The sequence below is a fragment of the Hypomesus nipponensis genome, chromosome 14, assembly GCF_054491055.1.
Source record: "Hypomesus nipponensis isolate SF chromosome 14, ASM5449105v1, whole genome shotgun sequence".
NCBI lineage: Eukaryota > Metazoa > Chordata > Actinopteri > Osmeriformes > Osmeridae > Hypomesus > Hypomesus nipponensis.
This window is the reverse complement of record NC_140374.1, coordinates 15747501-15762216: the sequence shown is the minus strand read 5'-3', so window position 1 is coordinate 15762216 and position 14716 is coordinate 15747501. Positions and strand designations below refer to the sequence as shown.

At 44.7% G+C, this 14716-nt stretch overlaps 2 protein-coding genes across 3 annotated transcripts; one reads left to right on the top strand and one right to left on the bottom strand.

The window, feature by feature from the left end:
• Positions 1-94: 94 nt before the first annotated feature.
• Positions 95-4062, bottom strand: irf7 (interferon regulatory factor 7). 2 transcript variants are annotated; one of them, XM_084673154.1, is made up of 10 exons: positions 3902-4062; positions 3566-3725; positions 3142-3313; positions 2926-3020; positions 2474-2528; positions 2149-2283; positions 1708-1907; positions 1267-1468; positions 1023-1138; positions 95-913 (listed from the first exon to the last, which is right to left on the bottom strand). In XM_084673154.1, the coding sequence occupies exons 1-10, from the start codon at positions 3907-3909 to the stop codon at positions 734-736; spliced, it is 1323 nt and encodes a 440-aa protein (XP_084529280.1). In that variant the 5' UTR covers positions 3910-4062; the 3' UTR covers positions 95-733. The 2 variants fall into 2 exon arrangements, with proteins under 2 accessions (XP_084529280.1, XP_084529281.1); XM_084673155.1 differs by having other exon boundaries at positions 3566-3731; positions 3902-4051.
• A 3417-nt stretch (positions 4063-7479) lies between these two features.
• On the top strand, positions 7480-9707 carry ascl1b (achaete-scute family bHLH transcription factor 1b). Its single transcript, XM_084672551.1, has one exon. It carries the CDS (start codon positions 8194-8196, stop codon positions 8818-8820), a length of 627 nt encoding a protein of 208 aa, XP_084528677.1. The 5' UTR covers positions 7480-8193; the 3' UTR covers positions 8821-9707.
• Positions 9708-14716: the final 5009 nt, after the last annotated feature.

Sequence of the window (14716 nt, the reverse complement as noted above, 5' to 3'; positions counted from 1 at the left end):
AAAGTCTTCCAAGGAATATATCTATTATTTGTGTTTGTCTGCTGTGAATCACCAACAGTCATGTGTCAACAAGATTACAGTTATAGTCATGAGCTTTTACAGTTGTACTAGCACTTTGACCAAGCCTTGATTTTTATTGTAGACCCAAGTAAACAAGTCATTTGCATGACATGATTTCAGTGATAGGTCAGTACTAAAGACACGATATTCCAATCCAAATAAAGGGAGACTTATTTAACTTATTGTGGATAGTAAACATTGTGCTAGCTAGTGTTGGATCAGTTCACCAATTATAATAATTGGTAAACACAGTGAAAACAAGATTTACAGTGCCCCATAGGGACAAAGACAGGAAACGTCTTCAGTAGAAGAGAAAATGCCAATAAATGAGACTTAAGCACTCAATGCAGACTTTGACCGAATGGCAACATATCAGAACATGAAAATTAAGGTGCAGAAGAAACAGACGGAGTGCCAAGAATGACACCATCTGTCAGGTTTTCATCTTAGATATCACCTAAATGTAGCATTAATTCAATTAAAAATCAGCATATATTTACAAACAAACTTATTTACAACAGGGCTCTCAGGAGTGGTGTAGGTCATTGTACTGGATTGATGCCAGCTAGGTACATAGTTATGGAGCGACTAACATCTAGTAAGAACATTGCACAACGACTCGCCTAGCATCTGGGACAAAAGGTTTCTGACAGTTGTGTTTGTGGTCCCAGTCCTAGAATGTATCCACTCCACACTGTGGTCCTTCAGCAACATACGGCAGGCCCAAAGCGGAACTGATGAAGTCAAAGAGACTGTTGTAGGAGATCTGCAGGCTAACGCTGTCATTCTGGATAGAAGATGCACCTTCCTGCTGGGCCAGCTCGTGGAAGTAGCGACAGATCAGAGGAACCACCTGGTGGAGAGAGGTAGACAAGAGAGGGAGGAGGGGTGAGGGAGAGGATACAGAGAAGTAGAGAAACTTACAAGCCAAACCTTCAGAGGAGAGGGTGGGAGATTGATACCTTGACGACAACAAGTTTCCTCTCCAGGGGTTTTCCGTCTGGGAACTTCTCCCCGAAGCACATCTGGATGGTGTAGTCGGGGGAACTGGCTCCGTTCTCTTTGAAGGCTTTCAGGTCTGATAGGCAAGGAACCAGGCAGTGTCACAGCACTAGTCGTGTACTGGTGTGATTGTGTGTAGATTCTCAGGAATGTGAGACTAAGTTTGGTGTGTTTATGTGCAAACCAGTGATGGTCCAAGCTTACCAGCCAGGTACTTCTCAAAGCTCAGAAGTGGCACCATGCGGTTCTTGGGCAGCGTGTGGGGGTCTGGGTGAATCTCTCTTGGGTCACCGGTGCTTGCGAACACACGACACTGGTCCTGTCTGTAACCATAGATACCATCGGGGTTGACCTGCAGGAGTAGTCCCTTCTGGATGCTGTGGAGGATATGGTTGGTATAGTCCACCTGGAAACACAAGGGTTATGTTTTATACGAATGCTTTGTGTATACTTATCACAATACCTTCATTTTAACCAAGAAACAAACCTAAATGAATCTTGATAACATTTCCGACGGCAGAAAATTACGTTAGGACCATGGAACTGTTCAACCTAAATCTTTTCATTGAATCCCCCTCCCTCCTATTTCATAGCAATGTTGTAACGGTACACAGCACCGCTAGATAGCGGGCACAGAGTGTGTACCTGTTTTCGGTCCAGCAGGCTGGCTGTGTCTGGGAAGCAGAGCATGTGTGCCTGGAGCTTTGGGTCCTCACACTGGTAGTGCAGCTGGAGACGAGAGCAGGACACCTGGGTCTTAAGCATCTCCCTCCTCCTGTAGTGGATGCTGATCTCCAGGTCATGTATGGCTGGCTGGTTGGCTGGCTGCAGCACCCCTGGATTCACTATTAGGGGGGGGAAATGTCAAACTAAAAATGTATTGTTGGGAAAAACTAAGTGTTCACTGGCTCCTAGTAACCTTTTTCTTTCTATTTAGCAAATTTTTTGTATCCAAAGCGACAGAGAGGGATTTCAACCGGTAATCTTTTGATCTGCAGTCAAAACATCTACCACAGAGCTCCACCCCTTCCTTCAACATGGATGCAGAAGACACTAAACCCCTTTAGATCCATGTCCCTGCCATACCTGGGTTGTAAGGCTGCTGCACTGGAGCCAGGGCTGGGGGGTTGGGAGGGACTGGTAGGGGCTCAGCAGGCAGGGCCTGGATGGGCTGGTAGCAGACTGGAACCTCTGGGTAGGGCTCCACCCATGGCTGCTCCTCTGTGAAGGATTAAATATAATTCAATTGATCTGAATGTAGACAAACTGAACTAAAAATAGATTTGGCTTCAGGACGTCTCCAAAAACACCGTAGTTTGGAGTGGATGTACGGTATGTGTTGTGAGCAGTTTAGACCATGAGAATGGAAGTCCTTCTTGAACAATGGTTCAAGGTACAAAAGGTGCTGTACCTGTGCGTTGACCATTGAGGTTCAAAGTTATCATGTCGTTGAGCAAGTCAAAATTCTGTAAGAAAACAACATGGCATTGACATGGGTGACAGTAGATTAACAACTCTATACAGAGTAAAACCCTGTACAAATAAAGGACAACTCTAATATTTTAACTCTAAATTGAGATGGAACAACATTCAGGAGGAGTAAATTATTATTAATAAGAGAGATAAGAGATACGATTGGAATGCATCTCTAAGTGGTTTGATGAGAAAAACATTCTGGTTTGTTCGAAAACAGCTGATTCCTCCATGTCTGGGTGCCTAACCCTGTTCCTGGAGAGCTGCCATTCTGTAGGTTTGATTCCAACCCCAGTTGTAAAAAGCATGATTCATCTTGTTAATCAGACGTTAATCAGAAGTGTGCTGGATTAGTGTTGGAATGAAATCCAGCCCTGCTCTATACTGTACCTCTGTATAAGTGGGCGGGTAGTCTGTGGTCAGAGAGGTGTAGATGTTTTGAACCATGACATAGTCTTCCTCTGTGGGCTGAGTCTCATAATTATCTGACGGTGGAAGAAATACAAGCAGCATGAGTTGTGGAGCCTGGTAAAATACAGAAGCACCTAAACAAACTGTCATGCACGTCACAAACTGGTCTCATGCTGTTTGTTGAAATTTCCTTACACTCAGTGTTGATGATTTGGTAGACTTTGTGCGGGTCATCAGGATCCTTGGAGTTGTCTGCCACCATCTTGAAGCGCTTGGTGAGGTTATTCAGGGCACAGCGGAAATTGGTCTTCCACTTAGCCTTGTCGTTGGGGTTATCACTGATTTTACCACTGGCCACAGCCCAGCCCTACAAACATACAGGCAAACCGAACACTGAATTTTTACATTATCATAGGTAGGGTGTACCTGATTAATCAGATTACTGAGCAATGCTCAGTCATTCTTACAGCTCTCAAATGTTGTCAAATTGGCGAAATTGCCCCCACCCCCCGCCTTCAACTATTCCACTTCAGTATTCCACTTCAGAGTCTAACTCAATTTCCTGCAAAACAACACTCTGGATGACATCTACACACTTAACATTACAGTATAACCTTACCCTAAATATTTTAATATCCTCCTCAGAGCAGTCTTTCCTGGAATTATGTTTCCAAGGGACTCGGAACTTTGATTGGTTGTCCACATAGCGAAGACCTGCATACCGTCCAGAATCCACCTGTTCAAGCAGCCAGGCAGCGAACTGTGGTTTGCCGGTGGAACTGTAACTTGGAAGGACAACAATTTTAGAAAACGCACACAACTCCTCTCTTTTTTCAATCTTCGCTGTTTAAATTCTGAACCATAATGATAAATGTATTGCAGTGGACACAACGCAACAATACGACAATTTATTGAACAGCTACAGGTCAAGTTGCACGATGCACATGAAAAATACCTTTGCATCTTCACTGCAGTTGCGTTGATCGTAATAGTGTTGTAGGCTACAGTTCCAATTGTTTTCAAGGGAGGTGCAGCTAAAAAGTCGTTTATAAAACCAACAGTGATGTCACAAGGACCTCCCCGAGTGAGTGGGAGGAGAGTGCATGTATGTCATTTCCGTTGACAATTTTATACTGACATCTGATCAAGTCAATTCAATTCAGAGGGATTCAGGGGAAGTGGCTTTCCAAGAAATAGGAAAAACACAGTGCTCTGAAACTGATAGCAGAGAATGTCTAATATAGAGAGAACTGCCACTCTCGGGAAACTTCCGGGTTCTGAGCTGGTTGAAGTTCCATATGAGGGCGCTAACGTGCGAGTGCAGAATGAATGGAGGTCTATGGAGCGGTACCCCTCAAAATCCACTTTTCTCAGGATATAATTTTTTGTCTAGTACTTTGAATTCTGAATTCAAAAGGGGAGGCAACAAAATACACACTGCTGGCTATTAGATTGTTTTAAAGTCGCCTTTCTGTTCTAAAAAGCTTTTGAAAATGTCATAGACGTCATACACATCGTAGATCAGAGCTACTGCTTTACGGCAAGCTCTGGTCACTTACTTTTTTCTCTCAGGGCATCGACAACACAGCTGACAGGTTAGGCTCTCCCTGTCAATACAATAGAAAGAGTTTTGTCTTGCTAATGTTGTTGCTAATGTTGCTAATGCTCTGACATTCTGATTCCGCTTCGGATGCCATCAAGCGGGAGCTCTGGTCGTATCAGTCCTTCACTAACCAATCAGCATTCATTAGCAGAATGCTAGCGTGTTATGGGCAACAACGACTCACCCTGTAAGAAATCAAAAGGACATAAGTACTCGTTCATTCAACTTTCGACCTATAATCCATGTTTAACATGCAAAATCTACAATCAAAGCGGAGATTTCTCAACGACAATCAGGCGAAAGAGACAAATTTAGCCGTTTAGCTCCATAGACTCCCATTCAACATGCACTCGCTCGCAATCACCCCCAGTGGAACTATGGTGGAAATGCAGCCAAATTCGGTACAATGGGGCTTAATAGGGAGTGGCAAGTCTCAGGCTCTGCTGATAGTGTGAAATCTTGTTACATCATCGTCTGTGATTTGACCGGATTTTTGTTTTGATGATGAAACACATTGCATGTTTACATAGGCTTGCTTGAGGAATTCAGAACATTACAAAGACTGACTTTCACATTCTAATAATTTGAAGAAATTTATGCAATTTATGTTAACATATTTCTACTATAAGTGACATAATTGAACAATATTGCAATACAGTGTAATTTTAGACACCACATCACAGTAGTTTCATTCTATAGACACTATTAAAGTTTATACTTTCTACTTCTGGATGAGATGATGTTGCATGTCTCACCACAAATATCATGCTAAAACAGATTTAACCTCGTTCCTGCAAACTCTAAAGAAGACACCTGTGAATGAGTCACATTTGACTCATGCACCATTAGGGAGCGTTCTGAGAATGGATCCAAATGAGAGACCTGCAGGTGTGTGACTGAGTGTATGACTGGATGTGTACATAAGGCCGCAGGGTCAAAATGGGGATGGCCTCCTCTGACTGAGTGAGCAGCGGATCCCGCTGGTTACACCAAAACACACATCCTAATTCCTCTTCTCTCTTTTGTGGGTAATGACTTGGCTTTTCACCAAAACAGCAAAGTGGAAATACAACTTGGCTTCTTGTTTATTTAGCTCGCAGTACTTTGCTACACGTTGCTTTCGATCAAATAGCCTTTATTTTTTTCATTAAAGAAATAGGAGGAAACTTGACCCACTGATTTGGTTTCCAGTACCTGAACCATGGTCGGACTCAGTCTAAAGAATATGGAAGTGAAAGAGACCCCAGCGGAGCACTTCTCTCTTCCTGCTCGTTGGAAAGACTCATTGGACTTACCACATGGCAGATCTCTGCTAATGAAAGTGCCTTGGCTGATACTGAAAGGAAGTACCTCTCTCATTGAATCGTTTTCACATCCTGTTGTATGTACACATGCCTAATATTGGACCCATGTCAGATGTGTCTCAGTCTAGCTGTAGTGGGATGGGTCCTTTGCCTACTGAAGTTTCTTTCATTCCTGTTGGACGACTCTGGTACTATACCTTATTAATGGTTGAACTGACCATGGTGTCATGAATTTGGTCAAATAACTAATAATATATTAATGAGTGTGATAATTGAACAGTTTTTGCCTCATCCTTGATGAAACACCTTGCAGTTAGCTGATTTGAAAGTAGAAAAGTTTCTGTGAAAATTCCCATTAGAATCCGGTCTTGAAGGGAGATTTGTAAGGGGAATTCAGATATCCACTCAAACTCATTTATGTGCTTGTCAGTCTAACACAGTTTCATCATTTCAGTTTATTGTTGTAAACAGTACAAGTATGACCTCATGAGTAATCCGGACATTGCATACATTCTGGGGCGTGTAAATGACAGTTAAACTTTCTGGGAGTGTATGCAGATGGGTGTTGTTGCATGACCAGTGGAAAGCAGTGTCACTGGGTTCAGACAGAGTTTCCTCACCAGCCTCATATACTTTCACTACTCAAAGTATGCCTCTTGGTAAACAAAGCACTTCTAGATAGCCTTGTCAACAGGAAGTGGACATTGATTTGGGGCTAGTATCCATACAACCTTACTGCCCTTTGTAATTATTTGTTCAGTTGAGAAGACATCTTTGGCATTCCAGTGATGTCACAAATGTGAAAAACCTCAGGAAAAGCTATGTGAATATTGTTTATTTGAGATTTAATATACCGTAACATATTGTATATGTTATGTGGGATATTATACTGTAGTTAAGAGTGCAGACCTATAACAAATAAGAAAACTGTGTTGCGACATACATGTTCCTCAATATTTATTATTTGAGGAGGTATTGAGGTTGAAAAGGCTGAAAAGTCTATTGTTCATATGGAGGTCTGCACAATAACCCAAAACGCCACCACGTCATTAACTGTAACGAAAAGCTATGCACTACCACCCTCTGCTGGGTGTATAGAATAGACAGAATATACTTTCGTATGCAGTAGCTTTACCTCGCCACTAGAGGTCAATATTTGTTAATTTTTTACTGTAATCGTTTGGGAAAGGGCTCCTAAAATAGTGTTGCGCAGAATAAATGTTATGCTGGAAACACGTTGAACGTAAACTCTCTACCGCTATGTCTGATTCAAGGCATGGAAAACTTAACAAACTTAATTGCATTTTCAATAGGCCAGGCCCTGGTTAGCCTACTATTGATCATCAAAAGTTTGATAAAACGAATACTAAAACGCGTCCTCATACTTCAAGACAAGATATTACTGGAATGGTTTAGAATCTTGAAGAGCTCAGGCTGCGATTGGATAGCAGTGGAGTCTGACATCTCAGTGTGGAAATGTGCAACTGTAGTGCACTCGTTGTACGGGTAATTATGCACGAAAAGGGTCTTGCCTTTTTCAGACATAGCACACGTCATAAAACATTATGTTTACCTTTAAATTAATCGTGTTTCTATGCATAGTTTATAATGGCCAATTATTCTGTAAAGAGACACGCTTGCCATTTATTTTCCTTTCTTAGGCAGTAGCCTAGATACCGAAAAGAGTGTCCTTGGTATTTTGGGTTTTAAAGAGCAAAAGGAGAAGGGTGGAGGGGAGAGGACCGATAATTTGAAGACTTGCCAGGGGTACATTGTCAAATTCAAAAGGCATTTCAAAGAACCAAACCATTCACTTTTTTCAGTCTCTCTCCTATTTTTTCTTTCTCTCTGTGTTTCTTTCTTTGCGCCCGGTTGCAGGCCGTTTGAATCCACCAATGGGCTTTCAAGTTGGAGACATTGGAATGTAAATGAGCCCAGCGCGTGCTCCTGGCGCAGTGAAAGCTAGGAATTGTTTATTGAGCTCCCGGAGCCACGCGCCTGGCTTGCGGAGTCGGTGAGCTGAAGAATCACACAGCGGGGCGGGGCCTCGCGGAGAAGCGTGCGTCTCCAGAGGGGTGGGGTGTGTGGGACGCGTGTTGAAAAAGAGGAATGCTGCCAAAGTTTGGGTCAGATCAGCTCGTGAAGTAAGCAAGATCAGTCTAGAGAGACTTGGACTCAAGATAGCCATTGCGCGCTCAAGCCAGCCACACGGTCCACACGCGAAGGACACGAGAGTGGTGCACAGCCAAACCAATTTGTTACTCCTCTTCTCCTGTTTCTGATTGTTTCACTCCAGCAGCAACACCAACATTGGCAGCCCTGTCTCATCGCTGGAGAGAGATGGAAACTACCACCACCACCATCACCACCACGCAACTGGCGCAGAACGCATGCCCCTTTGAAATGACTGAGAGGCGCGCCACAATCACCCTGCACGCTCCAGCCCAGGAGTGCGCGCTCCCTTTATCCCACCCCAGCTCTACCGCCGCTGGTTACCAAAGCAAGACCAAGGTGCTGAAAAGACAGCGCTCCAGCTCACCGGAGCTCCTGCGCTGCAAGCGGAGACTCAGCTTCAACGGCCTCGGCTACTCCATCCCGCAGCAGCAGCCGGTGGCCGTGGCCCGGCGGAACGAGCGAGAGAGGAACCGGGTCAAGCAGGTCAACATGGGCTTCCAGACGCTGCGTCAGCACGTCCCGAACGGCGCAGCAAACAAGAAGATGAGCAAAGTGGAGACGCTGAGGTCCGCTGTGGAATACATCCGGGCTTTGCAGCAGCTTCTGGACGAGCATGACGCGGTGTCTGCAGCGTTCCAGTGCGGCCTGCCGTCTCCGGCCATCTCCAACAGTTACTCTGCCGATCCAGAGTCGCCACACTCCACCTACTCGTCAGACGAGGGCAGCTACGAGCCTCTAAGTTCCGAGGAGCAAGAGCTGCTCGACTTTACCACATGGTTTGACAGGTACTGAGATTACAGTCAACTGTGTCGTCGCCTTCCAACCGCTGCACACCTGTGCGTAAATGACTTGTCTACTTCTACCAGAAGCAAGTTAAACAACAAGAGTGACATTGACTAAAGTTATTTGATTCACCATGCAAATGAGGGCAAGACTGTGCGGGGCTGGCAAAGATTGTTTCTCTCCCCACTCCAGGCAGCTTTTGCAGGTGCAAAGCAAATGAGAGAGGAGGCTAAGCATAGAGCCTCTGGTTACTGTTGCTATGCTACGATAGAGCAGGGAGTTCAGCCGCCTCAAAGTCCTCGTCCGAACAACAGGAGAGAAAGAGAGATTGTGCGCACGCTGGACAAAGCGTCGGGGGACGAGAGTCTGCCAAGTTGAGGCGTGGAATTAAATAATTCGTCGACGTTTGAATAAGTGCAATTAATACACGGGGCAGAGTGGAAAGTTGCACCACATGCAGTGCGCTGTGGTTCCTGAGAGCTTTGCCGTCTTCATCCGTTTTGTTCCTCCACTGCTGCATCTTGGAGGATACATCGAAGATGACGCGCCAGCTGATTGACACTTTTTGGTGTAATCTACTTTTATTCTTCACATTTCAATTGTGACACGAACTGTATTGTTTATAATGAAGACATATTTTTGTACATTGTGATAGACAAAAACAAAATGTCAGTGAACAATATAAACACTGCCACTTTCCTATAAGAGCCCCACCAGAGTGTTGAGAGACTGAATACGTGACGTGAATTAGCATGTGTGCGTTGTTGTGTGGCTGTTGAACACATGTTAAGGCTACTACTGCTACCTGTGGAAGATTGAAGGGTTTTTCGTGGTATGGAGACCTTTATCAATGTATGCACTTGTTCTCCATTTTCCGTAGTCTATAACGTACATTTTATCAGATATATTTTGTGTAAAATAAGTTTTATAAATAAAGACGAATCTATTTATATGAAATGCAATGGTGTGGTGTTGTTGTTTTGGTATTCACAAATACACAGAGGCTGCATTGAGTATTCTCCCTGTGTGCTATTCAGACGTTTAGTTTGACCTTTCCCCGACTGTTTGAGCACATAAGGAAGAAGTGCGCAGCTGCATGAGTCCTCAATAACCATTAAATACGTGCACCTTTGTCTGCTTTGAGAACGGGGAGATTAATATTACGTTTCATGCATTGCATTGTTTCTTTTCCATTCTCTCTCTCTTTGCCCAATAACCCGGAGGGCCTGTAGCGGGGAGAAAGCAAAGGAGGGGGGAAGCAATTCACTCCCCTCAAAGAGAACAGTCACTTTGAAATACGGCCCGAGAAAGTCAGGGACAATGTATAGTGGGTCAAAATTCGTACTGCTAGATTGAGATCAATCTATATAAAACATGGGGTTGTAGACTACTTGTATCCCCGACTGTGTTTTTCAATTTGCACCCAACCCTGTCAAAAAGTCCATCTCCTGCGAAATGAAGAGCACAAAACCTCATTGTGCGTACTATTGTGCGCGCCTTTGCGCCTCATTATGCGTATTATCAAATGGCAGCGTTTCTATTGTAAGTAAACATTATTGCCATATTCATCCAGGCAGGAAAAGAGAAATAATGAGTTTAATCTGGTGTTTGTCTGAAGAACAAAATTAAGTGCCCCTTGAAGGCCATATTCGTGTTACTTGTAGGCTACAGACACGATGCCTTGTAAAGTATACACGGCGAACTATAGGCCTGGTTTATGAGGAGATGGAAGAAAGAAGTGACAAGGGCATTCTCTACAGACTTGAGTTTGAGGTAAATTACACATGGAGGACATATTGTCTAATGTGAAGAAGCAAACGGGCCATTGCAACATTTGAATCACAGCCTACACTGACCTTTACATGATCACCAACTGAATATTTCTATTTGTCAAACAGAATTAGCACTGATAAGATGTGTGGACATGCACATTGAGGGCATGGGTTGGAGTTTATGAGTTTCTAGATAACTCTCTTAGTCTTACCTGACCACACACACACACACACACACACACACACACACACACACACACACACACACACACACACACACACACACACACACACACACACACGTTCAGTTTAGAACTTCACTGAATTTCCCAACCCCGCCTCCTTTCTATGTCCCCAGCCCATCATAAAAAAAACTTTGCTGCAGGTGTAAGCCACGTGCCTGTACGCTGTGACAAAGACCCCCGCAATCCCATTGGCTGATGGCTCGCGTCCGTTCACTATATTATGAGCATTGTCTGTTAGGACAGAGAGAAAAAAATCAAACAAGTGATAGATGACATCAATTACTCATTGCTTTATTTAACCTCAAATGTCCCGGCCACTCAATAGACAAACCAACGTTGGTAAGAAATCCCCCGCGGGTCTTTTATTACAGGCGTGAAATGCAATTTTTAATGTCCTTGCAAGACAACGTACAAGTAGAAATACCACATGAAGTATATGGTTTGGTCTCATAACGATGGACTTGTGATTTAGGCTATATAGGAAGTCCACAAAGGGGGCAGTGAAAAGGACGATTTATTCATGCCATTTGAACGGTGGGGTTATTTTCCCTCTCTCAATGACAAAGAGTAACATGCATTTTGAGGGCAATCAAATACTGACTAATCAATCACAACAAACCCTTTCAAGCATGATGCATTTTCGTGCGTAAACCTTTGATGTGTACGTCAACCTTGTCATTCCCGGCTGCGCACTTACCATAGACATAATTTCGGGCTAAATTGGTTGCCATAATGACCCCGGAGACACCGGCAGGGGTTAATCTGCTGCCTGCAATGAGCGGTGATCGTTGAACCCCTTAGCAACGACTCGATCCGCATGAATACGAGATGAAGGCTGCCATTCTAGACACACTGGTAAAGAGAAACATAGACAGAAATAAAAGAGAGAGAGAGAGAGAGAGAGACAGAGAGAGTGAGAGAACGAGTGAGAGAAAGAGAGAGTATAATATTTAACTTCATGTTCAACAGTCGTGTTGTCCCTTTGTTATGACCCTGGAGGCAACAACGGTTGTTCCTTGTTTGGGTTTCACGAATTCAATAACATAAATCAAGAAAACTGGTGAGTTCCCTTGAGCCAGTTATCAAACAACCCATTTTACCTTTACAAATATGTCTATAATTGAGCATCTCTTCATACTTTCTCATGAGATTATCACTGACATGTTAATCATAACGTTTATTATAATTAAATAGTTCTGAAGTTTGTTTACCAAAGAGACTTCCTTCTCATATGGCACGTGTAAGTTCACTATCTTATCTCCTATGACCCACCACCGTGAGGGGAAGTGGCACCTGTTGAATGAGGCGGAGCAGCCAGGCTGCAGGTCACAGGGCAAGCCCCCACCAACCACATCCAAGCTCCACACCTGTCCATGTCTAAAGAGGGTGGATGGGACTGTTGGCACTTCAGGTAAGCCCCTGGGGTAATAAGTTAGCCTCTGGGCTTGTAAAATGGTGACTGTGGACTTTGTCTCTGTATTCATTGCCTTTCCACAGAAAACCAACCCACATGTAATTTTTTTTTTTGCCTTTTCATATTGATTCCTTCAGAATTCATTCCCTCAATGGAAGCATGTGTATGGCTTTAATTTGACCATCAGATAAAGTGACATTTGCTACAATACTGGGATGTATGCTTTCAACTGCACTATGAAAAAGTGTCTTTAGAGCTAAAATAGGTCATGCGGTTGAGTCAACGGTCGCTAGAAATGCGGAATGTTTTCTTGAATAGCATCACAATGTTTCCGTGAGATGGTGCAAGAGTGAAAAACAAACTGAGAACGAGAGAGTGAAAGAGAGAGAGACCAGTAGACCGACGCGCACTGGCAGCGACATGGAGGGAGAGAGAGAGAGGGTGAGAGAGCGAGAGAGAGAGAGAGAGAGAGAGGGGGGCGGGGATGTGTGGACAGCCTATAGGGCTGAATAAAGAGAGGAGAGGGAGATGAAGAGAGTCACAGAGAGAGATGGTGCACAACCTTGGCCGGCACTCACTGACACGTTAATGTTTAAACTGGGATACGGACACAGAGGGACCTGAAAGGAAGACAGTGGACGCATTAATCTGCGACAAGCTCATTTGTAATGTGTTGATGCCATGTCTCTACACGCTCCTGTCTGGATCAACATGCCTGGGGAGGGCAGTGGGCAGCAGGGTACAAGAGTAATGAGTCTGTAGATACGCTGTTCTCAAGGTCAGCGGGGGAAAGCTAGCATGGCCTGTGCCCTTAACGCCTGGATCAGGACTGGGTCTGTTGTCTGTATTCCACCGTGCAAACTAAGATCTGGAAGAGGGCAAACTGATGTCGAATAGGGACTGTATGATCAAGGTTGTCCAAAAAACTGAACAGTTTGACTGAATTGAATCAGAAGTGTTTTTACTGGCCCATTTCTTTTGGTTACATTTCTAAGTTTTGCTGTATTAGGAAGGCAGCTTTTACCAACTGCAAAGTCCATTCTAATTCCCCCCTCTAGAGAATCGATCAGAAACATTTAATTCTCTCCAGCTGCAAGAGCCAGAGGAGTCCTACAGTGGTGTTCACAGGCCTGGTCAATCAGTCCGCTGGTCTACATTGTTCAAGTGTTTCTAAGGAATGGCTACCTGGCTCTTTAACACAAAACACATACAATGGCTTTCTGTGTGCCAAATGGAGCCCATCAGATTTCATTTAATCTTTTCTTCCTCATACAAGTTCATGTCAGGAGGGCAGTCCAAGGTGCTGGACCTCTCTCCCCCTCCTCAACCACCACCACCACCCGCCCGACCTCCTCACAAGCAAAGGGCTCCAATAGACGCACCCCTGTTGCCCTCACTCCCTGACAAAAAAGTCAGTCATTGGACTCATGTTTTTCTTCTATCTTTCAAAAAAAGAGAGAACCCCCCCCAAAAATCTTTCTCTTTTCATAAAAGGAGGAAGGAGGAAAGAAAAGGAGTTTGAATGCTCGCAGCTCAGCACATTTAACTGACACTTCACTGTGCGTGTGTGAATGGGGCTCTAAACTTCAGACGACCCACCAGAAGAGCACAGGAGCATGAGGATGGAGGAGGGGAGGGGCTGCGGGGGGTGGGGGGGAGCAGTGTTGCAAGAGTGAGGTGGGGGCCCTCATTTGCATGGGCCATTGTGCTGCACAAGTTTGGGTCCTTTTTTTGGGGCCCGGGCCCTTTTGGCCATTTACTTCCACTCCGGCTGGCTGTGGCGGGCTGTGAATAGTCTCTGCTCTGGGAGGACACAAAGGCGCTTTTGTGCTGCGGCCGCACCATATTCATCATGTAATGCCTGTAAGACAAATCTGATTGGACGTCTCTGTCACTTTGATGTGGGTCCAGAGTGCGAGTGGCCCTGAGATTGCTAACTTCACTCCCTATTGCCTGCTCTCCAGCATTGATATGGGCTGGGGTGATGGAGGGAGTGGGGAGAGAGGGGAGGTCTGGGGGAGAAGGGGAGGAGTGAGTGAAGGTGGGGGGTAGTCCTCATTATTTGTAGAAGCAAATTCATAATAAATTCCCCCGTCCTACAAAACCGGGTCGAGATGATTGACACTACTTTGCGCCGGGCCGAACAAAAGCTCTGATTTGAGCGGAATACCAAATGAATGGTCTGAGCGTGGACTCAATTCAAACAATTTTAATCTCTCCCTGTCCCCCCTTATTTCTCCTCCCCCCCTCACTCCCCCTCTTTTTTTCAGCCCCCCGCTCTACTGCCTCTTTGTCCATGGTGTTCTCAATTTACAGGGTAATTCTACTCCAACGGAACTGCTAATTGTGCTGGGTTAAACTGAATGTTGGTGGACTCCTGTGATACAGAGCTTATGTCTGACTAATGACTGTAATGATGGCTCTGAGGCCTTGTGGCCTGGAGTGGACGTGGGCTGTGGCTGGGGAGGGTTTTA